The sequence below is a fragment of the Anguilla rostrata genome, chromosome 17 (genome assembly GCF_018555375.3).
Source record: "Anguilla rostrata isolate EN2019 chromosome 17, ASM1855537v3, whole genome shotgun sequence".
Taxonomy (NCBI): domain Eukaryota; kingdom Metazoa; phylum Chordata; class Actinopteri; order Anguilliformes; family Anguillidae; genus Anguilla; species Anguilla rostrata.
This window is the reverse complement of record NC_057949.1, coordinates 21,683,809-21,711,266: the sequence shown is the minus strand read 5'-3', so window position 1 is coordinate 21,711,266 and position 27,458 is coordinate 21,683,809. Positions and strand designations below refer to the sequence as shown.

The 27,458-nt window shown below is 48.3% G+C and overlaps 1 protein-coding gene across 2 annotated transcripts in view; it reads right to left on the bottom strand.

The window, feature by feature from the left end:
* LOC135242858 (arf-GAP with dual PH domain-containing protein 1) overlaps positions 1-27,026 on the bottom strand; it is a 35,697-nt gene extending 8,671 nt beyond the window's left edge. The window contains exons 1-5 of one of the 2 annotated variants that reach the window (XM_064314126.1): positions 26,843-27,026; positions 26,038-26,220; positions 12,448-12,578; positions 9,927-10,018; positions 5,927-6,009 (exon numbers count right to left, since the gene is read on the bottom strand). In XM_064314126.1, coding sequence (XP_064170196.1) covers positions 5,927-6,009; positions 9,927-10,018; positions 12,448-12,578; positions 26,038-26,128 — 397 coding nt within the window. In that variant the 5' untranslated portion in view covers positions 26,129-26,220; positions 26,843-27,026. Of the gene's footprint in view, positions 1-5,926; positions 6,010-9,926; positions 10,019-12,447; positions 12,579-26,037 lie in introns of both variants that reach the window. The other variant, XM_064314125.1, reaches the window with a different exon arrangement.
* Positions 27,027-27,458: the final 432 nt, after the last annotated feature.

Genomic DNA, 27,458 nt, shown 5'->3' with positions numbered 1-27,458 from the left:
TTCAGACCCTCACTCTGACTCTGGTTCTAACTCCGAGTGAGTCTGATTCAGACTCTCACTCTGACTCTGGTTCTAACTCCGAGTGAGTCTGACTCAGACCCTCACTCTGACTCTGGGTCTAACTCTGTGGGTGAGTCTGATTCAGACTCTCACTCTGACTCTGGTTCTAACTCCGAGTGAGTCTGACTCAGACTCTCACTCTGACTCTGGTTCTAACTCCGAGTGAGTCTGACTCAGACTCTCACTCTGACTCTGGTTCTAACTCCGAGTGAGTCTGACTCAGACCCTCACTCTGACTCTGGTTCTAACTCTGTGGGTGAGTCTGATTCAGACTCCGATTCCTGCGGTCTCCCTTCCTCTCTAGAAGCCCTGGGGAGCAGAAGGCCGTTTTCAATGGACAGGCATCAATTATTCACCCTGGACCGCCTCATTAATCGATTTCCTCGATGCGCGCGCTGGATCAATGCCGAAGACGGTTCTGAACAGGAAGTGCTCCGAACAGGAACCCCTCCCTCCCTCGCTCACAGTACTACACAGAGTCACACTACACACCGGCCTCCTCTATCTCCTTCTCTTCCTTTTTCCTCCACTGTCATTCTCTCTCTCTTCCTTCCTCTCCCTGGCTGTCTCTTTCACTTTCTCCTCTTCCTCTTTTTTCCCCCCTCACTCTACCCCTCCTCTCTTGTTCTCTCTCTGGGTGTAACGGTGTCCTTATATGCCTCTAATGACGTCCACATCAGGCTATTAACAGAGATATCTGTAGTATTATGATTTTGTTGATTGGTTTAATGGCTGGCGGAGGGAGATGTGATACAGGACACTAAACGCCTTGAGGGTACGAGAAATTACCTCCCAGTCCAGAGAGCCATACAGCGGGGACTTCTAAAAAAGCATTTTCTAATGTTGTGACATCATCCCTATCCTCCTTCATCAGCTTAAATGGGAACTCAGATACAAATCCGTGCTCATCCATCACGCCACGCTAAACAACACGACCACTACACACACACACAACACACAACAACAACCCACGCATACACCACACCTACACTACAAACCACACACACAACCCCACCACCACACGACACACGCACACACCACGCCACACATACAACACACACACACCAACACACACACACACACACACACACACACACACACACACACACAGACTGAGGCAATAAAGGAAAGGGTAGGTTTGATGAGGGTTACAAGTTGAGGAAAATAAAAGCTGAAACCCTTTTCTGTCGCAGTTTTCCAAACAGTGACACTCTACATTTTCAAAAAAATCCACAAAGCTCTCTGTGAACCTGTGAAATGTACAAAGCTCACTCACCATTCTTTTAAACAGTCACCTTCTGTGGACTAATCTTAGACAACCCTGTCCATCTGAGACCTGCTCAGTGTTCCTACCAATGTGCCATTAAAACCTGCCCCTCTTCAGACAGCATTGATGGTGTCACTTCCTAGGCACTGTAACAGGAGGAAGGAAGGGACAAACAGCCCCTCTACAAACAGGAAGAAAAAAGACAAAAAGACAAAAAAACAATCAAGAAAGAAGCAAAGCATTAACGGTTCCCAGAGGCAGCTGAATTCATTTCACCAGCGGCAAGAGAAACGGCGGCTAAGAATCCCTGAAATGCGTACAAATCCGCCCCCCCCCCCCCCCTTGGGACCCCGCCCGACGGTAATTACACGCCCCCTGGCCGCCAGCCGCACGCGCCGCGCCCCCCCCTCCCCCATAATGAAGTCATCGAGCGGCGAGCCGGAGATGGCACCCGTGTAACAGACACCGCCGCCGCTGCCGCCGCGCTCCCATTCATAATGCATGCGCAGCGCGCTAGCCGGGAGCCGGAACGTCGGGATACAGCCAGATTCCGGAAGACGCCCGATAACTCCGCTCCAGGTTCGCCGACCGTCGGCCAGAAAACGGCGGGGCGTGTCGCTCTAAGAGCGGCGCGGTACGACACCGGCTCCCGACGGGGCGTAAATCACCTAGGAAACGAGCAGCACCATGAGCAGCACCATGAGCCATTCCCCTCGCTTACGGTAATGGCCCCTGGTTAATAATCCAGACACCGATATCCCCAAACCGACATTATTAGATGTCACTCATGCTGCCGGGTGTTTACTGGATATGAGTCAGTTCCAGCGCCGGCTGGAGCAGAGGTGGGGGTACGAGTACCCAGTATCCCACAGCACTGTCACACTGCCACACCACAACAACCAAAAAATAAGTATTTTTAAGTCTTATATTTAGTCTTGAAACCCTTCACACAAAAATATTACAAGACAAAAATTTTGCCAATGAGGTGAGACGTTTTGACTAATTTCAAGATTTGCCAAGGGGGTAAGAAAATTCCACTTGCCAAGCAAACAGTAACTTAAAACAAGCTAATATTTTCAACGAGAGAAAAAAATAAGATCTTGAGTCTCATTACAAGACACTTGTTGAGACAGACTTTTTTTTTTGCAGTGCACCTGCACAGCTGTGAGCACACGCTCGGCTACGTTTAAACACGGTTGAGTCACACACAATAAAACAACACGTTCCAGCTCCTGGTGATGACAAGCTCGTGTGGCCACTTTGATCTGCCGGTCGGGTCCCCAAACATTAGAGGAATGGTAAGAAGTGGGCTTCGGCAGCCTTCCCCGGGACAAAGGGCGCATTGAGGCCCGCCCCCGTCCCAGGGAAGAATAGCTCTCCCAGCACCCCCTGCTCCCCACAACAGTAGGCACTATTGAGGACAGAGAGGCGCTGACAGTCACGGGACGGGACGGGACGGGACAGGACGGGACGGCCCCGCCGGGCTCAAACCCACCGCAGGGCCCGCCTCACCCGCAGACAGATCCCTGCCTGGTATGGGCATTGGTAACCATGGCACTGCCATGGCAACACCCTACAGACAGGAGAGAGAGAGCAACTAGGGGAACAGGAGGAGAGGAGGCGTGATTCACTCCGTGTGCAGCACATGCTCAGCGCAGTCCGTACATTCCCATACTGCACTGTGACCTCTGACCTTTGTAATGAGGTCAAAGGTCACAGTGCAATATACAAGCTGTTGTTACAGCAACATGCTCATGAAATTCAGAGATGTCAATGTCTGTTGAATAATTTTTTATATGGTAAAAATTTCATTTTTTTTTGGCTTGAAGCCCATTCTGAAGTGTTTTTGCAGGAAGTCTAATGTGTGCTATCAGCGTTGCTCAACTCAGCTCAAACCAAAACGATTCAGAGATACAGCAGGTGTTTATTTAATTTCATTTAGTTAATACGATACAATGACGCAGGGCTGCACAGCAGAGCAAACCTGTGCACGTGACGCTGGAGTGACTAAGGCGGCATAAAAACGTGCGGTTTTATTATTCATAAGCTCCGCAAGATGAGCTCACCGGCGAGCATCATTTCCCGGGCGGCTCTGCCACAGAAGAGATGAAGATGTACGGGGTAATTAACGGGGCTCCATCCGTCACAGAGCCGCCCTCTCCCTCCAGACCACGGCAGTCACACAGAGGGGTGTCCGGAGGCACACGCTGCACCGCCCCAAATCGTGAGAGCTGCTGGCCCGGGCCCTCCGCAGAGCGTTAGCGGCAGGAAGGCACAATCAGGCCAGACGGGAAGTTGGAGACGTTTCGCAATTTTGCAATTATAGAACGGAGCCGCAGAAACCACGCTTCACAACCGGTCTCCTCAGAGCGAAACTGCAAGGCGGCTACAGGCCGAGGCGCACATTCAGAGTAATGACTTATCAATAGTACATTTTCAAACGAGAGCGAGGTCAGGTGTCAAAACTGTACGTCAGTTCACACCCCCCACAGGGCAATGCACAGTTATATCACCCACTGGGGGCGGAGTTTCTGTTGGGTCAGTCTGTTGGGTCAGTCTGAAACTCACCAAGCCAACAGCAGCCCCCCCCCCTGCCCCCCCCCGTCGTTACAGCCTTATGGGCTTCATGAGTGTCCACTGCAAAAATCCTGATTGGCAACGCCCCGGTCCTGACCGCTGGAGGAACGTGCCTCTGGAGCCGAGAGGCGAGAGACGGACGATGGGTTCCGCTCGCCCGCCGAACGGGGAGTTACGGGAAGGGGGGGGGGGGGCGCCACCCGCCCTTCACTCTCTCCTCATCGGAGAGACGTTTCCAAGCAACAGGCGTGGGCTCGGGAGCTCCGCAGCGTCGATACAGCTTCTCTCCCCCTCCCCCTCCCCCCAGCACAGTGATGTCATCGCAGGACACTGAAACAGCTTAGTGGTGTGTCACTGCACGCATGGCCTGGCGTGAAATCTGTGGCATGTACAGATCACACACATATGACTGGGGGGGGGGGGGCACGAGGGCAGAGATTTTATAGCCAGATTGAAAAAGCGATTACTGTAAACGTAAGTGATCTCTCTCTCCCTCACTCTCGCATTCCCTCACTCTCCCTCTCTCTCTCACACTCTTCCTCCACTCTGTCACCCTCCCTCCCTCTCCTTCTCATTCTCCCTCTCTCTATCCCTCCTCTCTCTCCCTCTCTCTCCTCTCTCTCCCTCTCTCTCCCTTCCTCTCCATCTCACTCTCTCTCTCTCTCTCTCTCTCTCTCTACGGTTAGCTCATCTGCTCTATTCACTGCCGTCACACAATCTGAGGACCTCCAGTACAGCCGTCACACATGGCTCTGAATGCATGCTACTGTGAGAGAAATTGAAAACAGAACTATAGAGAGACAGAGGAAGGGAGAGAGAGGGAGAGGCTGATTACCTGACCATGGGGACAGATAGCACGCAGAGAAAAAAACCTTTACAGCCTACAGACTCAGTGAGCACATCCTGGCCATCGAAAAAGGCAGACCTGGCTGCCCAGAGAGGACAGTCTGTGCTCACACTGCAGTCAGGGAGTGGTGGAGACAGAGCTGCACTTCCTCACAACGTGGAACTTCCCAGGGCATAGGAGTGAATTTCTTTCTACCCAAAATGAATAGAAACATGCCCAGAATTTAAAACTTCAAATGACCACCGAAAGCTCCCCTATTTATTATTGCCATAAACTGAGGGACAAGTGAGCATATCAGAATAGGCCTATATTGTCTGTACACCGTTTGTCTAGATTTATGTGTATATGTTCTTTTAACTGCTTTGGCATTATATGGAATATCTTGTCATGCCAATAAAGCATTTTGAATTTGAAATATGAGAGGGAGAGAGAAACAGATAGAGAGAGAAAATCACAGAGATATAGAGAGAGAGGCTGAGAGAGAGAGAGAGACGGAGAGAGAAAGAGAGAGAGTGAGAGAGTCCTCTCATCAGTCTTCCCCTGGGTCCACAGCCCCTGTGAGTGAATCACACTCGGCTCAGAATGACAGGGCGGACAATAGGCCTCGTCTTTCTGGCCCGGTCCCGGAGCGACGTGATGACCTCAGGCCAGTAAATCCTGCTCCAGGGAGAGCAGTAAAACAGCCCCAGGCCAACGGCACAGACCCCCTCCCCCTCCTCCCCCCCACTGTTCTCCTATCACAGGGATGGACAGCTACATATCGTATAAACCACCAAGGTCTGCAAGATATATGCTATCTTGCGCGTTTTACCCTATACCCTGACCTATGTCATGAAAACTGCTTTCTGAAATGGTACTGTGACACATAAGGCTTTATTTCAGACAAATTGAGCAATACAGGCACACACACACGCACACACACACAGACGTAGACATAGATATAGGCACACAAACACACACACACACACACGATTACTACTACCTATAAAATCCATTACTAAGATACATATTTTACATATACAAGACCTTACAAATCACCTGAGTGGGACACAGACTTCTGGGTCAAACAGACTCTCTGGACAGGACGGTGCTACCTGAAAGGCAACCCTCAAATCTGCGGGTCCCCAGGCCACTGGGGGCCGAAGGTTCCACACCGCACCCACCCACACACTCACCTGCAGAGTACGGTTCCTGTTTCTCCACGTGCACGAACTCCTTCCTCTCGTACTTGGCCCGGATCCACTGCTCCCGCAGCAGCCTGCAGAACAGAACACGGGCGTGCGTGTGCGTCGGTGCGCGCTCGTCAAACGGCAACCGCACACGCGTGCGTGCGGCAGTGCAGTTCAGGCGCCTGCACTGCACCGTGAGGACAGCGATTTCCGCACACAGCAAAAACACACTGGAAATTATGGTTTTCAATGGGGACTCAGACATTAGCTTTGCCTCTGTATAACTGTTTTAGCGCTCAAGCAATTCCCTAGGGTGGGCCGGGCTTTTCTTTCCCGATGAAATGAAAAGAAATGCTAGCCAGCTAACGTGCTAGTTTATTCCTGCCCACTGCACCCCAGTGTACATGGAAAATAGCGAAACCAGGTTTTGCCGTACCTCCTTCTATGCCCACCCGTCTCTTCTTCTTTTAGTCTTCCTCACCTCCTCCTCCTCCTCCTGTCTGTTGCTCTTCCCCCACTCCCTCTCTCTGCCTGCCTCTCTCTCCCTCTGCCTGGCTTTATGTGAAATATCTGCACGTCCACAGCCGTGTGTGACAGATTCTAGATTTCACGGCCAAAGACGTCGTCCCCGTGGGTTTATTAGTAAAACAGGAACTCTAGAAGTGCAAAGACCTGCCTGCTTCTCGTTATTTTGATTCCTCGCGCACTCTCTCTCTCTCTCCTTCTCACTCTCTCACTCTTTTCCTCTCGTCCTCCGCACGCTCTCCATCTTGCCGCTAATCCGGATTAACGAGGGGGCCGAAATATGAATAAACAACCAATCGCTCTGCATCTGTAGCCCCATGTATCAGTGTGTGGTGGAGACAAACAGCCCTCCATCACACACACACACACAACCATTCAAAAGTGATAAGCTCAGAGTCTGGCCTTGTTTTCCTTCCACATATTTACTTCAAAAAAGTGATGTCTGTCTGTCTGTCTGTCTGTCTGTCACTCAGTCACTCGCTCACTCGAGCAAGCACACTTTTTCACACCTGGGATGTTTTATTTTGGGACCCAGGTATTCAGGGAAACAGAAGCACAAGATGATGTTTTTGAACTTGTTGTTTGGCCAAGCGAAGCTCTGCATATGGCTCACAAGGAGGAACAAAATTCAAATGTGGTGGTAATTTAATTTAGAGAGCATGCTGAAGGGGGTGACCACGGTGCTTTTGAGGTTTTGCGCATGCACACTACAAACTGAATAACAATACTGATATGTTCTTTCTCCGCACTTCATCCTGCCATCCCACCATCTGTTGAATTTACAGGATTTCACTCCATGCCTGACGGCCTGACATTCCTTTCACTGGTGTTTCTGATGTTGTCTCTGCAGTGTCTGTGTGTGTGCGTGTGTGTGTGTCTGCGTGTGTGTCTGTGTGTCTGTGTTTCTGTGTCTGTGTGTGTGTGTCTGTGTGTGCGTGCGTGTGTGTGTGTGTGTCTGCGTGTGTGTCTGTGTTTCTGTGTCTGTGTGTGTGTGTGTCTGTGTGTGTGTGTGCGTGAGTGTGTGTGTGTGTCTGTTTCTATGTAACCCAGCAAACCTACAGAAGCTCTGCAGAAGCACTACAGCAGAACCTGACAGCGAGCTCAGGCGGCTGTGGCCGTATCATTAATACCTCAGGTCTGCGATTGGGCAGGCAGACCCACCGAAACTGCAGTTTACACGTGAGAAAAGCCGCCACAGAAAGCAGAATGCCCTATTTAGGGAGACCGTCTAGCTGCAGGTGCAGTATTTTTATCCCATGTCCACAGAGCTGAGAGAGCCTCCCCTCCGCTCGGCTAGCGTTGTCACTGCAGCATTCGCGCAGGGGAAACGGAGACAGACAACGCATCTCAAACGCGCTCGCGTTTCAGCAAAATGCATGTGCCATTCAAAGAATCTTTATTAAATGCCTTCTGACCACATGCACATATAGTATGCACATACTCTCACGTCTCCACACACCCACACACACACACACACACACACACACAGACGTGCACACACACACACACACATGCACGCAGATGTGCATGTGCACACACACACACACACACACACACACACACACAGACATGCACGTGCACGAACACAAATGCACACACAGATATGCACATGCACACACACACATATATATACACAGACACACACAAACATGCAGACATAGATGGGCACCTGCATACACACACACACACACACACATACATACACAGACACACACACAGAGACACAGACACACACACACACACACAGTTGAGTGTGCCGTGTCATTGCAGTGGTCCTGCGGTGGTCTGTAGCCCTCATTCACACAGGAAGAGGAAACAGCCTCTCCCATTGCTCACTGCATTCACAGCACATGACAACGGCACACAAACATCACTGCCACACACTCCCTTTCAGCGCTCCGACAAGCTTGTTCGCTTTCTGCGTTCAAAGGTGGCTATCGTCTTTATTTATCTTCTCTGAGCAGAGGCACAATAGCGTTAACACCACTCACACCCACTCCACACCCACACACCCACACACACCCACCCACACGCACACACACACACACGCGTGCACACACACACACACACACACACCCACGCAGCCCATATGCCTATCCCATGCACGTGCATTCAAGCTTAAGGCCAGAGGCACCGCAGAGATTCTTTCCAGGTTCGATGATCAGGAGAGCACACGCAGCACAGAACGCTTTCACATCGCGGACCAGGTCTTCACTCTGGAAAAAGTACCTCGGCGCGGCCTGGCGGACGTCCCGCCTCACACCCCGTCAGCCTCTGAGCCATTCCAGCTGCTTTTCTCCCTGAGGGACTTTCGCTGTCAGGAGAGGCGGCTCCATGCATCCTCGGGGCCAGGGGAGAGCCCTGCACGGAGCCTGTATTGATCCTGGCCTGGCCATTAGCAGCCGCAAGCCCTCTGAGCATGGGCGGTTCCTACTCACCCACACAAACTCGCTCACCCCAACCCCTCCTCTCCCTCACTCCCTGCCTGCGTGCAGAGCTGTGGGCCACGCCCTCGGTCCACTGCAAAATTGCACAGCCACACACCTCCCTGAGCCCTCAGGAAGGGCACAGCACAACTACACACCTACCTGAGCCCCCAGGTACAGCACAGCCACCACTACCTGACCTCAGGTAGGGACAGCACAGCACACACCTACCTGAGCCCTCAGGTAGGGTACAGCACAGCACACACCTACCTGAGCCCCCAGGTAGGGTACAGCACAGCTACACACCTACCTGAGCCCCCAGGTAGGGTACAGCACAGCTACACACCTACCTGAGCCCCCAGATACAGCACAGCCACACACCAACCTGAGCCCCCAGGTAGGGTACAGCACAGCCACACACCTACCTGAGCCCTCAGGTAGGGTACAGCAGCACCTACCGGCCCCAGTACAGCACAGCACACACCTACCTGAGCCCCAGGTAGAGCACACACCTACCGAGCCACAGGTAGCTGCACAACTACTGAGCCTCAGGGAGGTCAGAGTACAACTACTGGCCCAGTAGGGTACGCACAGTCACCCCACTGAGCCCAGTGGGTTACAGCACTCAACTACAGACCAGGTGTCACACAGCTACACACTCCGAGCCGATACAGCACAGCCCACACCACTGGCCAGTAGGTACAGCAGTACACACTAGTGCCAGAACGCCAGCAAACTACCGGCCCCAGTGAGGCACAGCACACTGCTATTGAGCGTACACGGCATGGCCTGCACCCAATTACGTCAACAAGGAGTGGTGTGCGGCAGGAAGGCGTAAATTGAGGCCAGGTTCATCTGCTGAAGCTCACTGTGCCTGAGCTGCTCTAAGTCAATATCCAGCTGCATAAATGGACTGTGTGCAAAAAAACGAACGCAAGCTGTGTAAGCAGCTCTGGATGCGATTGGCTGAATGGGTAAAACACAACGCTTAATTCAACGTGAAGCGCTGTTAACACACCGTGTAGGACAGTAAGGCAGAGCTGCAGGACACTTACTGGCAGTCCGTGTGTGTGGGCCGGTAGTAAAATGGAGGGATCTTCTGTTCATACTTGTCTTTGGCGGCGTTGTTTCCAGTAGAGGCAATGAACTAGAGGGAGGAAGAGAGGGAGAGACACAGAGAAGAAACATTAGTGAAGAGCTATTTTATCTGTGACTAAAACCTTTTTTTTTTTAAAAACCCTCTCCAGCCCACACCATGACTTCCCTGAACATCATTTCATCACCTGTCCTTCATTTTGAATTCCCTTTCACGGTAATAATGTTGGAGGTATAGCTGTGCAAGGATAGGTTTAGCTGTGAGGCGCCATTTACTTTTCAGTTTGCAATACTAATTGTGGGTTTGCCTGGCTAATTTTACACTTATTTACACGCACACTTATTGAATATAGAATATTATGGAGACAATATTGCGGTGATATCGCACTTTTGTGTTCCTGGTATGAACACTGATGCTCTCCACTCCTGTAATGTAAAGAATCTCTGCTCTGCTAAGACCTGTGATGTCATAAAAGCGGCAGCCGCCTCACGGAAGAGACGCACAACTCACCTCAAAATCAATTCAAACAGACTGTGAGTGCGACAAAGGTCATAGGTCAATCACCAAGACAACGCTGCGCCGGTCACACCCGCAGACCAGGAACGCGGCCATTTAAACACCCACAGACCCTAGTCTTCAAACGTGCAAACCAATGACTGCCATCCAAACCACACGGTGCTACAGGAGAGAGTTGGCACCAATCAACGGAGAGCCGTGTCACTCTCTGACCTGCGGGTGTCCGGTACCGTCAGTGGGAGGGAGAAGACCGTGCGGCGGCACACGAGACAAACCCCGCCGCGCCCCTGGAGGAGAGGAGCACAAATCTGCTCCACCGCCACCAGGCTCCGAAGCTCAAAGCCACGATGCGCTCACTGACCCGGCCCAGGAGCCCTCACAGGAGCCCTCACAGGAGCCCTCACAGGAGCGCCCACAGGAGCGCCCACAGGAGCCCTCACAGGAGCCCTCACAGGGGCCCTCACAGGGGCCCTCACAGGAGCCCTCACAGGGGCCCTCACAGGAGCCCTCACAGGAGCCCTCACAGGGGCCCTCACATGAGCCCTCACAGGAGCCCTCACAGGAGCGCTCACAGGAGCCCTCACAGGAGCCCTCACAGGAGCGCTCAGAGACAGAAATCTGCCAAGAGGACATTTTATAGAGCCGCACGAGGCCAGACGTAACAACAAACGCAGGGGCAGGTCTGTGCAGGGGCACATAAACGAGCCGCTTTTCCAAAAAACACACGGCCGAGGCACTCGGGCAGACAGGCTGACTGTTCGCCAGTCGCCCCAGTACCCGCCATCGACTCACTGCTCAGCTGATTCAGCGCAATCCGTCCAAATGCTCTGTTTTGTGAAGAAGAAGAAGGAAAAAAAAAACCATCTTTTTCCACCCCCCTGGAAACTTCAAGCTGCTTTCAGTCTTGATTAGGCGTTTATATTAAAGGTGTAACCGAGCGGCAATTAAGCTGACATTACAGAGACAGCCCCGACAGCCCGGACCGCCGAGGAGCAGCAACGGGAGGAACACCAGACTGCTGCACATTTCAGGTGCCAACTCTGAAAAATGTACCCTGTGTGAAAACACTCACAAGTACTGTGTGTGTGTGTGACACTGTGATTAACGCACCCCCACCCCCACCCCCACCCAGGGAGAGGGGGGGAGAGAGATAAACAAAGAGAGAGAGAGAGTGAGAGAAAGATAGACAGAGAAAGGGAGAGAGAGAGAGAGAGAGAGAGAGAGAGAGAGAATGAGACAGAGATAGAGAAAGGGAGAGAGAGAGAGAGAGAGAGACAGAGAGAGAGAATGAGACAGATAGAGAAAGGGAGAGCGATAGAGAGAGAGAGCTGTGACCACTCTTTTCCTCATCCATCTCTCTCATTAACACATAATGCCGCCATCAGCAGAAAGCCCTTCACTCATTTCAGCAGAGCTGCCATAAACAGCACCGTCAGTATCCCTGCCATCTTCTGCCCCCCCCCCCCCCCCCCCCGTTTTCCCCCCTCAAAAATGATCAGCTGCCAAGGACAGACCTGAGACACTCTGTACTTCCATCAGAGTTCCCCCCACCCCACCCCCAACAACCCCAATCGCTAGGATTCGCCAGCTCGTATGCCAAGCGCTATCTCATCTCTCTGGAGGGGGGGGGGCACATTGATGACTTCTTCAGGCCACTGCAGCCCAGGAAAGATAAATAACCAGCGATCAATTCCAGCAGGCTGGGCAGAGAAGGGCCGGGCAAAGCAACAGCAGCCTGAGGTTCAGCAGGTTCACCCCCCCCCCGCCCGAGTGTGCTCTCATCTCCCTCACTGCAGCCCAACCCCCCCCCCCCACCTGATTCAATCACCCCCTTCCTAATTCCATCACACCCCTTCCCTCATGCATCCACCACCTCCCCCCCCCCCGCCCCGTAACCGTGCCACAAATGCCACAACAATCCCCCCTCGAACAATTGCGTCCTAGGCCCCTCCCGCTCCACTTACCTCCACCTCCGCCGTCTGCCAGGCGTCCAGCGTCACAGACTTGACGCGGCTGATCTGGGGGATGTTCCGGTGGATTCCGGAGCAGCGTTGGCACACGAACACGCCCAGCGTGAAGGACGCCCAGTCTGGGTCTGCAACGCAAAGCAGCGAACGCACAGTCAGACCAGCAGCACAGGCAGGGTGGCGGCTGCGTGGTGAGGCGGAACTGTAGAGCAGGCCAACCCAACCCTGCTCCTGGAGCTCTACCATCCTGTAGGTTCACCCCAACTATAACAAAGCACACCTCATTCAACAGCTAGAGATCTACCGTCCTGTAGGACTTCACTCCAGCTATAACAAAGCACACCTCATTCAACAGCTAGAGATCTACCGTCCTGTAGGATTTCACTCCAACCCTAACAAAGCACACCTCATTCAACAGCTAGAGAACTACCGTCCTGTAGGATTTCACTCCAACTATAACAAAGCACACCTCATTCAACAGCTAGAGATCTACAGTCCTGTAGGATTTCACTCCAGCTATAACAAAGCACACTCATTCACAGCTAGAGACTACAGTCCTGTAGGATTCACTCCAGCTATAACAAAGCACACCTCATTCAACAGCTAGAGACCTACCGTCCTGTAGGATTTCACTCCAACTACAACAAAGCACACCTCATTCAACAGCTAGAGATCTACAGTCCTGTAGGATTTCACTCCAGCTATAACAAAGCACACCTCATTCAACAGCTAGAGATCTACAGTCCTGTAGGATTTCACTCCAGCTATAACAAAGCACACCTCATTCAACAGCTAGAGACCTACCGTCCTGTAGGACTTCACTCCAGCTATAACAAAGCACACCTCATTCAACAGCTAGAGATCTACCGTCCTGTAGGACTTCACTCCAGCTATAACAAAGCACACCTCATTCAACAGCTAGAGACCTACCATCCTGTAGGACTTCATTCCAGCTACAACAAAGCACGCCTCATTCAACAGCTAGAGACCTACCGTCCTGTAGGACTTCACTCCAGCTATAACAAAGCACACCTCATTCAACAGCTAGAGACCTACCGTCCTGTAGGACTTCACTCCAGCTATAACAAAGCACACCTCATTCAACAGCTAGAGATCCACGGTCCTGTAGGATTTCACTCCAGCTATAACAAAGCACACCTCATTCAACAGCTAGAGACCTCACTGAGCTGCTAATTAACAGAATCAGGTGTGCCAAATTAGGGTTGAAATGAAAACCTACAGGATGATAGATTGGACAGGAACAGGAGCAGGATTGGGCAGCCCTGGTATAGAGTAACAGTCATGTGGAGTACCAAGTCAAATCAATTTTAGGATAAAGAGACCGCTTCTGCTACGAAGCCCAGAGAGTGACTAGGCCGGCCTCCCTCTGCGGTCGCTCTGTGGGAGGACTACTGTGGGAGGTCTGATGACATCTTACAGTTCTTACTGTTTGCCCTTCCTTGCCGTGTCCCTATAGTGTAAACCGCTATAACCATCATTTGCTCACTCACTGCAGTAAATCACACTTGATTATGACCTGTATGAAATGTGTGATATCTCACAGGGGAAGAACTGCACGTCAGTTAATCCTGTCATGTCAGGCCATGTACAAGTTCTTTAATCCTTCGTCCATGACGGACATGAGACCATATATCTGATTATGAATGTATACATCAGCTAATCACTGTATATCCGTTCAATCAATCAATCAATCAAATCATCGATTTCATAAGATTTGGACTCCGAAATGTGAAACATTACCTTCAGGCGATAGCAAAAACTGACGCTTTTTGAATAGCCCAAACATTCCATGAGCAACTGAAAACACGCAGTCTCTCTACATGTCGGTGACAGAGGCTCACGAGCGTGTTAGCGGGGACTAACGAAAGCTCTTCACACCAGATGTGCCAGTCTGCCCCATATCGCCAGACTGGTGTTGAGAGCAGGCTTCAGCGTCGGCACTCACGTCACAGTAATCTGCCTGTTTCAGTTCCTCATTGATTTACTTCGGTTTCTCGAAAGTGTCCTCAGTTTTAAAAGTGATGATGGCACAGCTTGAAAGGGGAACATATTTCTTCTTACTTTTATAGACTTTCACACAGTGTACTGTACATTACGGCCTCAATAAAACATCTGTCCTTTAACATGTACATTTCTTCGTGTGTTAGTTTCCTTCTGAACAAACACAGTTCAGGCGAGTCCAACGATCACCAAAACGAAATTGCAGAACTGTTTTAGTGAAGAGAAATGATAAAACTTGTGTATATTTTCAGTTGTCCGTGAAGTTAAGGACAAATGTTGACTGAATGCAGGCACTTGTGTACCACTCAGCCTGGTTCACACAACGCCTGGAGCAAATGAATAAGATTTGTGTTTGCTGGGCACTGGCTTTGATTAATATTTTTGGATTAACTCCAATATCGAGGTACAAATGATATTCTTATGGTAATCTCCTTGAAGGTGAAAAATACATAAAACAAGAAATCAATGTCGTAAATGATAAATAGCGAGTGGAATTTTTAATGGCCAATTTCGAACTCACGGCAAGCTATCTGGCAGGAGAACTGAGTTTGTGTTGAGATATTCAATATCACCCTGACAACAGCAACACCCAAAAAAACGGGCAATTCTCCAGTTCTCACTAAATATAAACATTATTTTGACTTCCAGAACAAAGATGAGCAAAATCCAGACATGCCCAAGTTAATTACTTTAAACCCAGCGGCATGTATCATCCTGGATGCTTGTGTCCCACAGAGCTGTTCTGTTCTATGTTTATGCTTTTGGGCATTTCTCCACCTCCCTGCTTCCAGCCTGTTCCTACCTCGGTCTCGTTCCTCACTCCCAATCTCCGATCACTCTTATCACTCGAATCCTTCCAATTTGTTCCTGCAGCACTTTCACGTTACACTTGCATCTCCATCCTGCACTTCTATTAGGCTTGTATCATTATCTTGATGTAGTAGCTTGTTGTCATGCCTCCTAGTTTGACTTACCACTTTCTGACTTTGCCTATGCTTACTGTGTGAACTGGACTTATATGTAATGTGTTCATGGCTATGGATAACTGTCCCATAATTAGTATCGTACCTTATCGGACCCGTCCTGTGTTTTGTGGTTGTTGCAGCGACCTTCAGTTTGCACTTACTGTAAGTCGCTTTGAATAAAAGTGTCTGCCAAATAAATGCGATGAAATGTAATGGAATGTTTTACGAAACAGCTGAGGGTAACACAAACCCCAATCAAACCCATCAATCTCCAAGCCAGGGCGCTTACTCATTATTATACAATGCTTCACATTTGTTCATATACACCTTAAATACAAACATTGTCTGGAGATTCCTCCTTCTGAAATATGTTGCTGGAAGTGTCTGTTTATTACATATCACACAAGTTAATAAGAATAAACAGTAAACATTGATCACCAGGGCCACTACCACTGCAAACTTCTTGCATAATTTCAGTGCCATATTACACCCAACAAGGCAGTTCTACCTGAAAATACCATGCAGAGATTCAGCACTTAAAGTCAATCAGTTCACAAGCGTCTTGAATTTAAAAAATAAAAATAAATATAATGAACAATCATAGAATCTCCAATGGTATTAGAGAACAAGCGGTTGGAAACGGGCATCCTGAAGTACAATCTGGAATTTACGAAAAGGAATAAAGAAGACACCGTGTCAAATATTTAATATATTATAAACTGTGATGATGTGATCCCACTTTCCTCCCACTGAGAGTAAGAGTGCCATTTGGCATTGTAAACTTTCAGTCACTTCCGACTCATATATATATATACACACACACACACACACACACACACAGTACATGCCACATCAGTTTGTTGAATGCATGGTGACCACTGTAAGGTGCCTGAAGCAGGGTCAAAGGTTGAAGGGTGATATAAAGGGTGGCGACAGGTTGGGAGGTGCCGTGTAGCCTACGAGAAGGGTGGAGAGCAGCCGCATCAGGCTCTGCTGAGCAGCTGAGTCACCAGTTCTTCCTCCACCACCTCCAACATTGCTTTTTCTAAGGAAGGTTCCAGAATGCACACTGGCCATACAGCTAGAATGCCCTCTGATCCTTTCAATCAGGGACCATAGAAGGTTAATCGGAGCTGAGCGTGCTGCTCTGGCCAGGGCTTCAACAGCTATCAGTTACTAATAGCATTAGGAAGTATCTGTATTTTAAATGCAAATATTTCTGTTCTTTGTGATTGTCATTTGAGGTTTGCTTTCCCAGTGTGAAACTCCACATTGGCTGTGGAACTGTGCTGCCTTGTACCCGTTAACAAAGCGGGCTTTTCAAGGCGGACTGAAAGGAAACGGGTCTTCTTTCCAAAGCAGATGTTGGGAATGCTGACCCTGATCCGCCAGCTCTTCGCATTATGCGGTTATCAACGTTAATTTCCCTGCGTACGGCAGCCTGTGAAACAAACCGTGACAGGCTGCAAAGCGGCGGGGCCCGAAAGGTGCCCGGGTTTGTTCCAGCGCACGCCTCGCCTTACGACAGGGCATTAATCAAGCGATCCCCTTCCGCATCCAAGTGTCAAGAACATGTCCATGAAAATGAGATTGGTCTCATGGGAGGGGGGAGGGGGGGGGGGTTGCCATACGCCAGCTGTCTGGGGGTATAAGTCACTCGGATGAACACTCACCTCACGGTACAAAAAAAAAAATAGGTTTCAAAAATTATACTTCAGCCATTTACAGATCAACAGAGAGCAGAGACAATCATTTTTTTCCTCTCTCTAAGAAATACACATACAGTATTTATATGCAACACAAGTCCCTAACTTCTTTCATTTGTACATAATAACCATGTCACTCTTAAAATGAAGGAAACAACAACTTGTCTATCCTGAAAATTTTAAAAAGGAGCAGAGGGGGTATAGGGGTGCTAGGGACAGTTTAAAAGCTTCATACCACCTTGTGTTTGAGGAGACGTGACTGTACACAACTTTACATCAACCATCATGTGGTGTTGGTGGTTACGCTATTCACATTCGCATAACATCCTTTTTTATTTTTTTCAAAAAAAACAAGCGTGGCTGAACAAACTTTTGCCAAAGGAACGGCAGCTTGACTTTGGCGTGGGACTGAAACCCACGTCCTTCCGTTGTCTTTTTTCTGTGGTGGCGGTGGGAGGGGTCAGCAGAGATGACCACAAAGAGAAACAAATGCGCTGAAGTGTTTGAAGACTTAAAAGGGGATGAACTAAGAACAAACATTTTTATTACATTACATTACAGGCATTTAGCAGACGCTCTTATCCAGAGCGACGTACAACAAGTCCATCAGTTCAAAGTGCAGAGGTGCAGAAAAACACACTAGAGTGAAGTAAAGATCATAGTGCCAGAAGTGACCACATGGATCAGGACTCCAACCCTGTAGGGTAACCTGTTCAGCAAATAAAATAAACAATCCCGCCAAGTACAAAACTAGCACTGAAATCACATTTGCCTAATCAGAATCAAACAAAACAATCCTGCCAAATACAAAACTAACGAGATCGCATTAGCCTAACTAGGTACATTGAGCTAAACTAGAGGCTAGGGAGGGGTGGGGAGAGGTGCAGCCTGAAGAGATGAGTCTTTAGTCTGCGCTTTGTCAGTGTTCATGAACAGAGTAGTGACCACAGTTTCAATGCTCAGTTGAAACACGTCAGAATTAGAGGGCCTTTCTCTTGTGACAAATAGTATAATTAAGCATACTTAAATTACATTTAGGCAAATTGCTGATTTCTTTTCACAACACGTTCACATAGGCAGCCTTTTATGTGCAGAAAACACACTGACCATTTCAGCTCGTTACAGGAATAACTACATGAACTGCTCGGAAAGAGTGAGTGAGCTAAAATAAAAACCACCCACATTGGCTTATTTGTATTATTTCCACAGACTTTCATCTACACAAAAAATGATCCTGACATTTTTCAGCACAAAATCAAATGATTAAAAAAACGCTCTTTTTTCCCTAAATTTATGCTAGCCATCTGGCCATGTTCCAAGTTCACAGTGAGTTCAGACATGCTGAAAATTCATTTGAAGAAAAAAGTGGGCGCAAAATTGAAAAAGAAAAACCTTCACATGCTGCAGGCAACCACAAGGCTTTCGGCCAAAGACAGCTAGCTGCCGGCTTTGAGCTCCGATCACGAGCAAACGTAGAAACGGTGAGCAAGAACAGGAAAAGCAAAGGCTGAAAACTGACACGCTAGATCTGCATTCTGCAAATTCAGCAAATGAGCCAAGAAGAACGATTCACACGCAACTAGAACAAAATAGCGATCTGCACTCGAAACGTAAGAGCACTGAACGCCTGGTGAACGTTACGCACATGAGCACGTGGGAAAACGCTGTGGCAACAGCAGGCCGGGGTTTTGACTTGAGGCTCTCAAAGACAGACCATTCAGGCACTGGAAATTACCTCAAGCATTTCTAGACCGCTCTGGGGAGAAATGAACTAAAACTGTTTGGAGTTATCACAAGTGCAGTGACAGAAATAGCAGCTTGGCGAATTGTACCAGGGTACTCACTGAAATGACTTCCACCAAATGACACCTTGGTGGGGCGGCATGCCCCATACCTACCTGTTTACAGCACCAAGAGTTTGGCACTTCTCAGGGTTTCCCACAGAAATAACCACAATGACCACAGGCTCTCAGCCCTGAAGAACATTAACTTCTGTACAGAAAGAAATCACAAACAACTTCACACGTCCACACAATAAAGCCCCAAGCTTGGGTTATTTTGTGTCTTTTCACCATCACCATTACACCATCACAAATGCTCCAGTATCACTGTCAATAATTCTCCCCACTGGGCATTCAACTACATCCACCAATAACAACATCTCATCTTGAAATCAGCCAATTGCAGGACTGTCAATACACAGGCCAAAGGACGTGGTAATAACTTTGTGGTCGCCATCTTGATTTTGTGTGGAAGTTTTGCTTCCTAACTAATAATTGCCAAAAAAATTTAAAAAATGTGCTTTTACGGGTGTATAATCTTTTTGCGAAGCTCATTCATATTTTATTCAAATTGAAATGCCTTCTCTATCATTTCACATGCATTTCACATACTGGCTATCTTAGCTCACAGAAAGTAAACAGGCTCTATTCCAAAGCAATGTTTCCTAAATTATTTCATGTAACTTGGCACAGTGTTATTTCATCTTGCCATCAGAACAGAATGTGTTCATTCAAGGTTTGTGTGTCACATGCCAAATGCCAATCTTTTATAGTGGAAATAATCTGTAGGCTACAAAGACAGAAAGAAGTTAGGAGCTCAGTATCCGATGGGTCGATAGACTGAGAGGTTACACCTCCTTATTAAACAAAGGAAAGCAATAGCCTGTTCATTTCAGAATGTGGGACAGGGCACTGGAGGAAAGATGTGAGATTGAAGGCCAACTGCAACATTGGAAGCCAGAGGCAAGCGCAGTGAGAAGAGGCGTCCCCGTGTTTTAGGAAAGGAGAGGGTGACATGGTGCAGTTCCAGATCATCGTTCTCCTCAGCCAGAGATGTAGACCACTGATCTCAGCCAGCGTCCAGCGCTGCCGAAAATGAAAGCGCGTAGTTTTCAAAAATGTTCACACGCTCAAGGACAAAAATACTCCCCAATCGACGATTCAATCTCTGTTTCACGAGTTCATGAAATCCCCTTGCTGCAGCAAGCAAACACCAGCCCTGCCTATGATCACCTTCCTGATTCAAAGTAAAACACACACGCACATACATATACAATTACACACACACACACACACACACAAGTACACACATGCGCACACAAACAACAAGAGGTAATACATATTCATTTATCATCATGCTCTTTATGCTTTATACAAAGTCCCATCCCCCCCCATTTTGGGGGGCCAAAAGTAATTAGACAATTGGCCGCTCAGCTCTTTCTTGGATTCTCTATGTTGCTGCATTATTGGTTCTCGCACAAAAAAGCAAACAAAAGGTCTAGAGTTGATACGAGGTGTGGAAATTGCATTGGGAGTCTGTTTCCGTTGAATCTCAGCATGAGAACCAAAGATGTGTCAATGCCAGTAAAGCAGGGGATCATGGGGTGGAAAAATCTGAATAAAATCAGAGACAGGATGTAGGCAGCCACTCGTAAGCCTCAAGAACAAAATGACCAGGTTAGAGTCAGCTAAAAAGTACATTTAAAACAGTAGAGTACTGGAACAAACTTGTGACAGATGAGATTAGTATAAACCTGCACCAAGGATAGAAAAATAAAAGTATGGCGAAGGAAAGGAACTGCTCATGATCCAAAGCATACAATCTTATCTCTGAAACCTGGCGGAGGTAGCGTTATGGCTTGGGCATGTTTGGCTGCTACTGGACGTACAGGCACATTCACTGGGCAAAGATCAATGGTTGTGCCAATTCTGAGTGAAATTAACCAATGCTATGAAATGGTTAAGACAAAGGTATTAGAGTCCAGTCCTGGAGGGCTGCAGTGTCTGCTAGTTTTCGGTTTATCTCGTCACCAGCGATTCATTTTCAGTTGTTGACTGGTGACAGATTCCACACATCTAGTCCTCAAGGCCTAAACTGGCAGCTGATTGAAAGGAAACCACAAATAATTCCTGCAGACACTGAAGCCCATCGGGACTTTGGTTCGACGCCCCAGAGTTAAGAACAACAGAGACAGGAATAAATAAGAAAAAAAAAAAAAAAAACATATTTGTTTTTGCTTGTTTCCAAATAGCAAAGGACGTTCGTCCATCACGTCCTGACAAAAACAACAGAGCAAGCAGAAGCAAAAACGGAAAGCTCTGAAGAAAAAACAGGGACCAACGCTGCCTCCACATCCACAGCCCACTAACGAGTCAAATGGCAACCGAGGCACGGTTATCGATGTCAGACTCGGGTTCGTCTTTCAGCCGGGGATACATGGAGGAAATGAGCAGAGCAAAGGCGGGCCTCGACGGATTCCCCTGAAATTGCTGCTGGGAAAATGTCACCTCCAAACCACCCCCCCCCACCCCCCGCCCCCACCCTCTCAGATTCTACGATAAAAGGACCTGGTGCCAGACATCTGGGTCTTTGGCAGAATGGGCAGAGTCTCTCCTAATGACCTCTGTGTGTCACATGGTGGCTAATAAGCATAGGTGTGTGTGTGTGTGTGTGTGTGAGAGAGTGTGTGTGTTTGTGTCATAAAGGTCTTGAGTAACCCTGGACAACATGAACAAAATGAACTAGCAGGCCATCAGACCAGCTGACGGGGGCTGACGGCTATGCATTGCAGCACAGTGAAGCTGCAGCGCTGCACAGAACAAGTAAAAGCTTGCAATAAATAAATATATTAATATCAAATACAGCAGCGCACAGCAGGTGGCTAATAACGATGAACGCACCTCGCCAAACACATGCAGGGCGTGCAGCGCCCGCGCTCTTCACACCGTGTGCAGCAGGTAATGCTGCTGGTCCAACAGAGCGCATCCTGAACGTGGTCAATGCTGTGGTCTGAGACTTTACATCCAGTGTCTGGGTTTTATTTTTTGCTTTAGTGGCTTCAGTTCTGTATTTGGGTCAGCAATCTAGAGCACAGGGCTGTGGAGTTGCCGTTAGTGGACATCGCAGCAGTTTACCACAGATTAACAGAAGGGGGGGGGGGGGGAGATAGCAGACAAAAGTGCATACAGGAATGCAGCTGCTTTAGGACTGGTCTCGGGCCTTTGCTCTGCATGGATGTGTGCCCCATGTTACCACTGCAGAGTGAAGGTCCCAGCCAATGAGGGCAGCTTGTTTGAACCATCTGCACAAATCTGTCTCGCCCATTAAAAACAATATAAAACCCCATTCGCAGACAGAGCAGCTACACCCCTGTACACACACAAGCATGTCTGCACATGTGAACGCACTGTGGCGTGAGAGCAGACAAGAATCTCAGAGCTAAAAACATATTGTGCCTGTGGAGAGCTGTAAAACCTGCATCACACAGCAGCCTGAATGAACAGACATAAAGCTGACAAAGTAGCCTATGTGCATGTCCACGTCTGCCTGTCTGCTTGCTTGTGGGTGTGTGTGTGTGTGTGTGCATGTCTATGTCTGTCCGTTTGCTTGTGGGTGTGTGTGTGCGCGCGCAGGAGTGTGCATGTCCATGTATGTGTCTGTCCGTTTGCTTGGGTGTGTGTGCATGTCCATCTCTGAGTCTGTCCGTTTCCTTGTGTGTGTTGTGTGCATGTGTGTGTGTGTGTGCTCTTTGTGTTTTCATCCAAAGCTGTAGCACCTCGGCCTTCATTTCCATTGGTAAGGAGTATATTTCGAATGAAAAAATAAATAATCCTGACAAAGGCTTCTAGCGTAAACGCATTAGTGTGACAGGTTTACAAAGACCTCCTCAGTGGACATGTTGCATTTATAAAAGATGTTCAGGAGATACTTTCCAAGAAAACACTGCCTAAAACCAGCATTTTACAGGTGAAGTGGATCTGTGCACATATGAGACGACTGTATTCATCAGCCGTTAATTGAACCAGAAAATGAGGCCTCTCTGGCAGCGGATGGTACTTCCGCTCAACAGATGGAGGTATCGTTTAATGAATCTTTTTGATGTAACGAAGCCGTTAATTTAGTCGGTAACGCGGTACGCATGCCTTAAATTCACACGCGCACACGATCACCGACCGAACGGCCGTATCGGATGCATCTTTGCCCAGCCCATTCTATTCATATCCCGTAACTGGACCCCATCGTCTCGGTACAAATCGATAGCTTTCAGCGAGGTAGCTATGGCGATCGAAAGAGGGAAGCGTGGCGGCCTTCGCCCGGGGCGTGCGACGGGTCTCGGCGGTCCCCTTCCTAGGGCAGACGCCTATCCCTCTTCCACACAGCGGACACGGATCGTATACTTTCAGGACCGGCAGTGTCCTACGATCGACCTGACCGAGACCTACGTCACACTCAGCAAAAACGACCGCACGGGAAAGAGCGCAGACTATTGAGGTCTGATAGCAAAACTGGGGTCGATGACGGTGGCCGAGCGGTTTCCGGCGCGTTCGTGTCATTGTATTAGCCTTCCTTTGCAGCCGTTCAGCCGTTCAATCTCTAAGAGTCAATATATATAACTACGTACCGTGCGATCAAGCGGCATTAGGCATTAAGCCCACCGCGTTACGTTTCTGGGACCTAAAGTGTTTGCCGAATATGATCATGAGTTAACAAACAAGCTGACGCAAAACGCCGTTGCTTTCGATGCAGATTACTACAATTGCAATTTCCCATAATGCTCAGTTCCTCACGCCCTTTTGATTGCTCAAGCCCAATCACTCATTTTCCGACAGAACCTAACCCGCAACGAGTGGGTGGTGAAGTCAGAAATCATACAGTTCTCAAAATAAAATGCAAGAAATATTCCCCACTCTTCAAATGCCATGCATGTCAACACCCCCAACGCAAAAAAAATGTTGTTTCTCTTATCACACAATAAAACAATTTATCATATTACTTTTTCATTATCATTACATCAATGAAACCGGGAAGTCTGTAATCCCCTTTACAGTGTGTGTTGTAAGACCACCCACAGACCCAGCTGAGCACCACCGGATGTTGCAAGTCAACCACTTCAACGAGTCACTGCTCACAGGAAATGAGTCTCTGCTCACGTTAACCGTGAATGCAGGTGGGAATAAGGATCACCTCTGGTTCAGTGTGCAGAGCAGGGAGATAATCCTGGGGCACACCGTGTTCTGGCAAGACATCAGAGAGAAAGCTCGTGCAGACAGTCTCTAGCGTGTGAGTGTGTGTGAGTGTGTATGTGTGAGAGTGTGTGTGTGTGTGTGTGCGTGTGTGTGAGAGAGAGCCTGTGTGTGTGCATGTGCATGTGTGTAAGAGAGAGCATGTGTGTGTGCATGTGCATGTGTGTGTGAGAGTGTGTGAGTGTGTGAGTGTGTGTGTGTGTGTGTGTGAGTGTGTGAGTGTGTGAGTGTGTGGTGGTGGGTGGGGTGTGGCGTGTGGCGGTGAGCTGTGTGGCATGCTGGGGGGGGGAGCCATTGCAACTATTGTACAAAGAGGCCTGACATGAACTCTGACTCAGCATCTCCTGTGACTGCACTTTCTTGCATGCACGCACACGCACACGCGGTCATTTAGATTTATTAATCAAACTCCTGCTGATAGCACTGTAAAAGCTGATAACTGGGAACAAAAGAAGCCAAGAAGCCTGTCGGCAGCATCATAAGAGAAGTGCAAATATGTGCTACACACGCAAAATCTCAGCCTGCGAGCCAGCATGGCAAGACACACCTTTATAAAAGCCCTGCAATGTTAGCACTTAAGATTATATATATGTATGTATATATGTATATATATATATTTATTTAAGAATATTTAGGAATTACACACACCTGACAGGAAAAGAAAATCACAAAGAGTGAGAGGTGGACATATGTGTGTATAAATCTCTCTGTGCCTGTGTGTGTGTGTGTGCGTGTGCATGTCTGTGTGAGCGTGTGTTCCTTGATTTTCACCCAGAGCTGCTAACACCATTACTCACTCACACATTTACTGCCAATGGAAAGGAAAGAATAAATAAATAATAATGTACAATGGTTACATTTAAAAATCACCTATTTTGCCATATGGTTATTTGGGGAACAATCGAACACCTCCTCTGCCTGTGCAAAAATGCGGATAAATGTAAGAGCTGTTATCCGCTTCAAAATAGGCGTGGTCCTGCATGTTCCCCTCAGGAGGCCCGGGTATCACTAAATAGATTAATCCTGACTGTGGAGATCGGTCTCCCTCAGTGCACGGGCACGCATGCTCAGATATGGGCGATTCACCAGGACACGGACTGCAACGCTATACAGAAGCCTATGTATCACACAGTACTACCCATCCTTACTGAACAGTGAGAGAGAGAATGCGAGAGGGAGAGAGAGAGAGAGAGCCAGAGAGAGCGAAAGAGAGAGAGATTCTCATTTCATCGAGACTATATTCAGCACAAAAACAGCATAGGACAAGCTATGATTCTGCCAGCCATCCTAAAAATAAGTTGTAATTACTTCTGCAGAATGAGATGAACAAAGTACAACCAATTCAAGCAAGTGAAAAAAAACTATTGCATAGGAACCTAAATGTTAACATGCATAGACTCTAACATGGTGATTATTTAGAAGCCCAAGTCTTTAGGAGTGCTTTGTTCAGAGAAATGATTGCTTTCCGCCTCGGTCACTATACTGTACCGTCAACTAACCTACTAGCCTAAATGCACAGAGATACACGAAACTCCATTATTTTCTGTATAATTATAAGCTGTGTGTGTGGTAACTTCATACATTGTGGGGTATCAGGTGCAGTGTGATGGGCTTGTTTATCATTATTTTAACCCCCCTCCATATCGACGCCTGTGCTAAGTTGCATCCCAAAAGTACAAATTAATACAGGTGCACGCGCAGCCAGCCTCGGCAGGTATTGCGCTTCAAGAGCACTCTTAAAGTCAACCCACCGTAACCAGTGCGGTACAATAACATACACAAGAAATCAGCGACCTTGCTCTATACGCTGCCTCCCGGCGTGCGAGCGGTACAGTACGTCCACACTTGGGGAATTGTTGGGACCGTTACCTGCAGCGCCGCAGTCCACGCAGGACGAGTTTCCGGGTCTCTCGGCCAGCTCCTGCAAGCGGCGTTTGTTCTTTTCTTGCTCCGTGGCCATAGTGTAGGCTGATTTCTCGCTTTTGTTGGACTAAATTCACACCCGATGCTCCGAAGGCGTCGTCCGGCGTAAGTCCACCACTTTTGGTGCAACTGACACGGTGCCCGAAGGCAGCGATAAATAGAATTATCTCATCTGAAGTGGATATATTGTTTATCTTTTACGTCCACGACGTTGCCCGAACATGAACACTTCCACAAATAAATTATCTATCCGTTAAAAAATATCCGCGCGTTTATGACTGAACAAGCATTATGATGCAGCGCCGTCTCTCCCCTTCAGACCGATTCTGAGCGTATCAGTTGTTTCATTGCTAACCCCCCCTGCGCGCTCTCTCTCCCTCCCCATTCCTCGTTTGCCACATACATTCCCCTTCTCTTCCGAATTCAGAGCAAAAGCGAGACCTCCAGCGGTCAATTTACGTGTCCTTTTCTTCTATGGCAAGCACCATTATCATTAACTGCAATAGTTTACGTCTTGCAGGTTGCCTTACAGTTTTCCATCTTTTCCATGAATTCTCCCGTTTCAATCGTTTAGGCTAAGTAAAAAGAATCGTAATTTGTAATCTTATATGGAAATATTTTCAGAAACTCCAGTTGCGAGAGGGTCTTACTAACCTATGTATGTATTGTAGACTACAAATAAAACACGGCGTAAATATCGCCATCATTTTTAAAGTTTCAAATGTGGCTTTGAATGAAATATTTCAATTACCTCAACTCTGCTGACCAAAGCCTCTATTGACTTCTTAGTAAGGGGGCTGTGACGGTTTTCACCAGTCAGCAGAGTCGCGCCATGATCGCAGTTCGTTCAGCTCCACAGAAGACACCAAACGGGCCCCAGATAATCAAATACAGCTTGGAACCACAATCGGTTAGTGTTCCTTAACAACTCTATTGCATGTCAGTTCAGTGATGACGCAATTCAGGTGTCTGCAATTTAACCATTCTCTGTATGCGGCAACAGAAGGTAGTGCGCTGTGCAGCCCGCATTTCTGAGAGCAAAGGGCGTGTACTCCTCACTTCGTTCGAATATTCCAGAATTCCAGTCGTTCAGTTTATTATGCAACTCAACACGTTTCTAACATTTCAGGCATTTAGCTGATGCTCTTATGCAAAGCAACTCATTTCATATTTTACAAAAAAAATATACAGCTGGATATTTTATTCGAGTCAAGTGGCGTGCACTACCTGGTAATCAAAAACCGAGAAGGTGCAAGCCCCAAACCATTATACTGACCACCTACCATCTGAAGCTCAACTTGGGCATGACAAAACCGTTCCTCCTGGCAAATGGTCTCTCGCAGACTGACGCTCGAGTGACTGTCGAG